General features: G+C 35.9%; 1 protein-coding gene across 1 annotated transcript; it reads left to right on the forward strand.

Annotated features, from left to right (window-relative positions):
- The first annotated feature begins 2,538 nt into the window (after positions 1–2,538).
- Positions 2,539–5,585, forward strand: TPBG (trophoblast glycoprotein). The gene is made up of 2 exons (XM_053709084.1): positions 2,539–2,652; positions 3,475–5,585. The coding sequence occupies exon 2, from the start codon at positions 3,694–3,696 to the stop codon at positions 4,915–4,917; it is 1,224 nt and encodes a 407-aa protein (XP_053565059.1). The 5' UTR covers positions 2,539–2,652; positions 3,475–3,693; the 3' UTR covers positions 4,918–5,585.
- Positions 5,586–7,537: the final 1,952 nt, after the last annotated feature.

A 7,537-nucleotide genomic window follows, 5' to 3' on the forward strand; every position in this document is an offset into this window, starting at 1 on the left:
GGAACGTGAAATATTCTTTTTTTTTCTTCGTGTAAGCGCACTTGAGAATATGCGATTGGGTTTGCACGAGAGTGGGATGTTAGGTTTTTCCCCACTTTTTTTGCTCTTTTAACTTCTATGGCGGAACACGCGAACACCCACGCGATATTCTGACCAGCTTTTTGTGCTTGTTAGGTTAGCACGAAAGCAAAAACAGTTTACTTTCAACTCCTAATACGATCGCAACCCGACAAGCACAAAAATCTTAGTTCAAGCGCAGTTAACGCTTGAGCAGAAGCGTTAATTTGCACTCCACTCGTAATCTGGCCCAAAATGTATTTAGTGTTTAATATCCCTTTTAAAATGAATGTTGCAATGCTAGGTAAACCCACAGTTTAATTTCATGCATGAGGAGCCTTGTCCACATCCACCATTCATATCAGCCAATTAGTATTGATAGAACAGCTTGTTTGTTTCTTGTTTAATTTTTTTTTTGGGGGGGGGGGGGGGTGTTTGCTGGTGTATTTCATATATTCGTAAATAATAATGTTTAGTAAGTATGTTCTATTAACAATCCAGTATATGGAATGCCCCAGGTGTAAACTATTTGTAAACAAATAAAATGCAAAATCAAAATTCAGTCTTGAAAGGTCCAATGACCTATTACATTTTAATACAGTCATTATAATAGTAGTTTTATTATTTGAAAGCTTCTAAAAAAGTTAATAATGAAAAACTCCTAAAATAGACACTGTTTACTCAGAAGTAATGTATTTTGAGGGGACTGCATCAGAGTAGATTGAATGCTGAGGTTTTACCCTAATTGTATAAACACAGTCACAGTTTCAAATTTACATGTATAATAAAAGCCCTGTTTCTGAGTATCAACGCTATCTCACATGCACCTTTAGGTGTTGTGTACTCCTCAACCACATTATCTTCACCACTTAGCTTTCCACAATTCCTTATCAATTTCCTTTCTACAGTATTATTAGTATTTTTTTATAAGCCCAACAAGAAGTTTATGTAACCCTGCATGCCAGTAACGCTCTAGCAGTTTAACTATTGGCTGCAGCTGAGAGCTGTTGGCTAAAGAAGCTTCAGTCAAACTGGAAGCGCCAATAATAATAAATCAACAGACAAGGTATAAATTATATATTTCTATTTCAATCTTTGAACTAAATATTGAATTTAATATTTTGAACTACATAAATTTATGTTAGAGGGTGGTGTGTAAAACAATACAATTAAGTACAATATATTTGTATTATAAGTTGATTTTCAATTATTTTTTAAAATAATTTAGTAACTATACCAGCAAAACTCACTATAATGTCAAGATAATCAGCAATTTATAAATGGTAGGGAGAGAATGTTTATGTTTTAATATAATATAAATGTTAATGATCCTAACATATGTACCTCAGCCTCATAATTTTAAAACTGCCTTAAAATAGCATATGATTAACATAAAAAATTAAACATGGGATTTAATCTTGTTACAGAACAATAGCTGGCTGATAAATTGCTTGAATCTCTACAAGTGATGGGGAAAAGAAAGAATATTTATCACCACCTACATCACATGAATGTATATATTTATGATAATTATTTAGAATTTTCTTGGTTCTGTTTTGAATATAGAGGGTGGAAAAGTTATGACATTTAAAATATAAATCAACTAAAGACATTTGCATGCCAGTGAGTCATAGTAACAAATAACATAACACATCCAGTAGTATAAATATGTGTGTGTCCATAAAGTGTAAAATATTAAACCATAAAGCAACAAATATAGAAATAGTAAACGATTAGGTTGTTGAATTAAGTATACAGTATGGGTGGTAATTTAGTAAAAAAGGAATAATGCTTTATTACATGCAAAATGTATTTGTAAATTATTTCAGCGATTACAACATGCACTGTATATTATACATGTATAAGTATTTCATTGCTAAAGTTATAGCTTTAATATTTAACAAGAGCAATGCATTACTACATAATGTGTTGCAGCTCCTTATGCTGGCCAGGAAAGAGTTACATTTCACCTGCTGGTAGCAATATTTAAAAAAAAACACCCTTTTGCATTAATTACAACATGCAGAACTGTTTATAGTACCGTTGTTGTTTCCTACATACTGCATTTGCATTGGTACCATCTGACAGCCAGGCAAACCTTCCTCTCTCCAGTGTGGAGAAAGCTCTCACATCCTCTGCTTTACACTTTATGAAAATCCAAAACAATAAACGGCACAGCCCAAGAAATTCACTCAGAGATGGTGAGAGAGAAAAAAAACAGCCAGGAGAGGTAGTACACACTATATCATCAAATCCCAAACTATAAAACAAATGATATATTGTTTGTCCTCTATCCCTTGTGAAATAAATATATATAAATAGATGTTGCTAAACTCAGGATGGTGGGATTATGGTATTACAAAAAAGTGTCTTTGCTGTGTGTGCACTATGAATCCCCCCTTTCAGAGATGCAATGGTATTGCCCTCAGAGGGAGGACCAGTTCCAACAGCAGGAGAGAGGAGTAAAATAGTTATGCGAAGCTGGTGTTGGATGTGCAGCTGCTTGGTGTTTGCTGATCTGGCTGCAGCTCAGAAAAGACACTTTCAAGGTGCAGGATCACAAGGCAGTATGGACACGGGCTTCAGCAACTGCAGGTAATTACGGGGGACATTAGACCGGTGTGACATTGAGTTTACTTTCTCATCTCTTTAAACACCCTTTAGATTATGGTTGGTCTGTAACTTAGTTACGGTCGCCACTTCCTAAGTGACAATATTATTTCCTATATTAGTTCCTTTGAGCTGGGTCTGTAGACACTGGATAACTATTTCAAACTTTAGCTTTCGTAAGCATAGTCTGAACATTTATCTTGTAGGATAATTCTTAGGAAAAATTCAGGGCTATCTCTTGTTTAGTTTTGATCTTATTACAGTATTTATTAAAACTTGTAGCCATAGGAAGTCTGTGATACTTTATTAAGATGATCTAATGCTTAAAAAGAGAGTGTCAGGATTTGCTGTAAGTGATACATAAAACCTGGGCATCGCTCTATCTTTTGTGTGCGACCTGGGAGTACGGTGCGATCAGAAGGGGGAAGGGGAAACTCCTTGGAAGATGATCAAAGGGCGTGGATAAATGTAACCTGAAGCCGAATTAACCCATGACAAAGGAAATGAATGAAAATGCATGTCCATCTGAAGGCACGTGGGGGGAAGGTTGACAAGTCTTAGGCTAAGGAGGAATATATAGTTTTACAAGTCCTGGTCGCCATGGGACACAGAATGTTACCCATAGCACATAATACTTAAAAAGATGCCTCCTACTAAATTATCTGTGTGTGCTAATCATACTATATAGAGGAATATTTGCTTTTCACTGTTTAATTAAAATATGTATAAATATTCTTGTATGTGGAATTGTTTTACACTTTTGCAGTGTTATTTGTTCCTTAAATTGTATTTTCATATTAATTGCAGATGTAGCTGAAAAGAAAACCACCTACATTTGTGGAAACACCACCAAAAGTAAGGATTATTGCTAGATTCCATTCAAACACAGAGGAAGTTTCCCCTGCTTTGTTATAAGCTGACTTTCTATTATGACTGGTGCAGTCACATTTCCACTTGCAAGTTGAAGGGGGGGGGGGAACGCATAACAAAACTTCATCCTGGGTTTAAATAACAAAGCCAGGAGAGATGATTGCTTTTGATCCTCTTTACCTCCTGGGGCTGTGGAGGAGAGATAGGAGGGGTCCTGGCTTGAGTGGAGAGTTGGAACGTAGAAAAGAAACTTGGTCTAAACCAGCATTTGTACTAATTCTGTTACACATTTTGGGAAGTGCGTGGTCCCAGTCTGAGCAACTATACTCCTGCCCTGCATTCTGTGAGTGCTCTAAGCAAGCTGAGACTGTCAAATGTGTAAACAAAAACTTAACTGTGTTACCCCGGGATTTTCCTCCATATGTTCGGACCCTTTTCATAACAGGCAACCGTATCAGCAGCCTGCACGAAGGCGCCTTCAAACAACTCCATTCTCTTGAAAAGCTGTCCAACCTCAATTTCAGTGGCAATCGCCTGCAAGAATTGGGCAGCAATGTATTTAGTGACCTGCCAAACCTCACACAGCTAGACCTCAGCAATAATTTATTGGAGAATGTAAGCTCCTTAGCTTTTCAAGGGGCTGCGAATGGTAGCAACTCTCTCATTGAGTTGAACCTTAGCAACACTGTGTTCAATGAATCCTTAATCTCTCTGTTGGGAGCTGCCCTGCAGAGGGGAGCGTTAAAAAGCCTCAATAGGTTGGAACTAGCTGGGAATAACTTATTATATCTACCCATGGGTATGTTTGACTCTTTACCCAGCCTCAAACACCTTGATCTACACAACAATTCATTACTGGGCTTGCAACCAGGAATCTTTACCAAACTAAAGCAGCTTGAGACTCTGGATCTTAGCTCTAACTCCTTCAAGTTTCTGGAAAATAATACACTCTTTGATCTCCCTAAACAACCAGGCCTGGTAATCAACTTCAACAATAACAGCTGGGTCTGTGATTGCCAGATTGGTGACTTTGCAAGCTGGCTCAATGAGTCTACAGTGGTTAAGGATGCTGTTACCCTTATGTGTTCCTCTCCAGAGAAGATGAATGCCACGCCGATTGTTTCTATAAAACTATCAGAACTTGAATGCTATGACATTGATGACACTAGTTTGCAGACGTCCTACGTGTTTCTGGGTATAGTGTTAGCCCTCATAGGTGTGATCTTTCTGCTTGTTTTATACTTGAACAGAAAAGGGATTAAAAAGTGGATTTACAATATCAGAGATGCATGCAGGGATCACATGGAGGGCTATCACTACAGATATGAAATTAATGCAGACCCCAGGTTAACAAATTTGAACACAAATTCAGATGTCTAAACTTTTTTTTTTATGAAAGCAACACTTTAACTATGCATGAACATTATGTACAAATGATGCATTTAACCTTGTGATTGCCCTTCATTTCACTTCCTGCTGGAAAATTAAAACGTTACAACAATGGTAGGACATTTGGATGCCTCCGTTCTGAATGCTGTTTATTGCTACATCATTTAATTTGTACTGTACACCCTAAATCTCGCATGCTGAATATACATAAGAAACTTTTTTATGTTTGCAGATAAACTGTGGAATTCTATCTTGAAGAATTATTTAAAAATGTAAAACTTTGAACTGCGACAACTCCAATTTTTTTTTAAAAGTTTTTTTTTGTGCATCCCACTTGCCAACCCATTCACCACTGAACGTCAACTGCCTCAAATTTTTTTTTTTAATTTTGAATGGGGAGAAATGTTTTATTTTTTTATTTTATTTTTTTTGGGGGGGGGGGCAAACTGTTAGATTGTTAGCATATTTGAAATGTGCTGCATGTGCAACATAGGATCTCATAATACGTAGCATGTATACGCATTTTATAAATTTAAGAGAAACTGAATGAAGCACACAATGCTTTTGCACTGTTTTATATATAAAAATATGTGGTTTATAGAAAGTTCCTATAAACTGCACAATAGTCTAAATTCAATAAAAAGTTTTGTTAAAATTGATGTTGTGTTCATATCTTCTGCCAAAATGTTTTTAAATTAACATTTTATTTAGAGTTCAGTGTATTTTTTTAAAAAATTGTTTACATTTCTCTTTTTTTAATTACTAGATGAATTTTATGTTTCTGTAGTTTTTCTTTACAGAAGTTTTAGAGCATATTTAAATCTAAAAACCATTAACAGCACGGCATTGGCACACAAAACGCACAACATCCATTACACATATTAAACACCTGCTTTTAAAAAGGAAGGTTGTGTATTCAGCAGTGTTTGATAGAATACACTGAAATGCTCTTTATAACCACTTATTCTAAGAGAGTGGAATAATAATAATAATCATCTGTTTATTAAGACTTCTATCTATAATATTTAAACCATTTTGCACTTAGGATAAGAATATAACTGCAAGTGAGGCTGGGCACACTATATTTTACTTCAAGCAGTATAATGTGCTTTGAACACTCCCAGACCAGCTATTGTTAAAAAAACTTTGTATTCCATTCTGGAGCATCCACTTGATAAAACATATGTTGAACAGTGCTGCAGGAAACGGCTGGTTTTGCTGACTTGTATCAAATAATTGTTGGTTTATTAACCCTACTTGTGGGATACAATGCATGGTAACATCTGTGTTCAATACATAGTACTTGAAATCTTCCTGTTTCAACGTCTCACATATTGAGGGTTATGCAGGTTTAAATTAAATACAATAATTTCAACAAATGTTAAAGCATTCTATAAAGTCTGAGGCTATGCAGATTGTTGATGAAGGGAATGTACATTTTTATTCACCCCTGCTATGATGGTAACCACATATCAAAGAATACAACACTCAATTTCAAATTGGAAATGTAAGAAATCACAGGATTTTACTGCTACAGAATGTTTTTAATTGCAGTTTTTCCTCCATTTACAAATTTCTAAACCATTTCCTTGGCAGGTCAGGTTGTACTCTACTTGCAAAGGCTTAAAAAGTTTGTACACAAAGAAACTAAGCAGGTAACATCACACCCTGCTCACTTTAGTAGCACTGCTTACTTCCCCCTGTGCTGGGGTTTACCCCAGTAATAAATGAGCTAATATAGACACCGGAGCTACAAATGTAACTCCTTACACACTGCTCTGTGAAATATGATCATGGCAGGCTGAAATTGTTTCACCGAGCAGTGTGTGAGTTAAATTTGTAGCTCCTGTGTCTGTATGAGCTTATTTATTACTGGGGTAACCACCCGTGCAGGGGGAAGTGAGCAGTGTTGGAGGCAGGCAGGGCAGTGTGATGTTTACCTGCTTAGTTGTGTCCAGTTTTATGTGAATTAATCTGCACAGTACAAAGCCAGCAGCAATATCAGCTAGTGACCCCCTGACTGAAAGCAGCCAGTTAAGGAATGAGGGGAAACCCTGTGATTAGTGTGTATTATGTACCTATGCATAAGCAGTGAAATCGCTGCAAGGTTTTTCTTTCTTATTTTTTTGCGCTTCAGCTGCAAAGTGTGTAATACCTCATATTGCAAAGTTTACTTACGTGCCATTCTTTATTTAAAATGGACACTTGTTTTTGAAAACACTTAACCTTTTATTAGGGTACTATAATGATACAAACGGTTTAAGTGCATCTATGTGTAACGTGTACTTTTATAAAAAAATGTTACTTAAGAATCTATATCAAAATGCTGGCATTAAATTATTTAATTTTATGTTTTAGGTATAGTCTTCATGTGCTAATCCAACACATTTGTGAGTTTGAAACCATATTGCTGTAATCCGCTTAATTTGTACAAAAATGACATTTTATTTTTATAGTATATATTAAGCAACTAAGCACATGCATTGCGAGAGAGCTGTATACCAGTTTTCTTACAAGCATGTAACCTGTTATTTTGTTGGCTACATTTGCATTGTTTGTAGCACAAGGATAAAAAGCATTTAGTGCTTATCTGGATAGATATACAAATGAG

Source organism: Bombina bombina, chromosome 4, assembly GCF_027579735.1.
Source record: "Bombina bombina isolate aBomBom1 chromosome 4, aBomBom1.pri, whole genome shotgun sequence".
Lineage (NCBI taxonomy): Eukaryota > Metazoa > Chordata > Amphibia > Anura > Bombinatoridae > Bombina > Bombina bombina.

Coding starts and splice junctions, on each gene's coding strand:
- TPBG (XM_053709084.1), top strand. CDS start 3,694: ATGATTGCTTTTGATCCTCTTTACCTCCTGGGGCTGTGGAGGAGAGAT.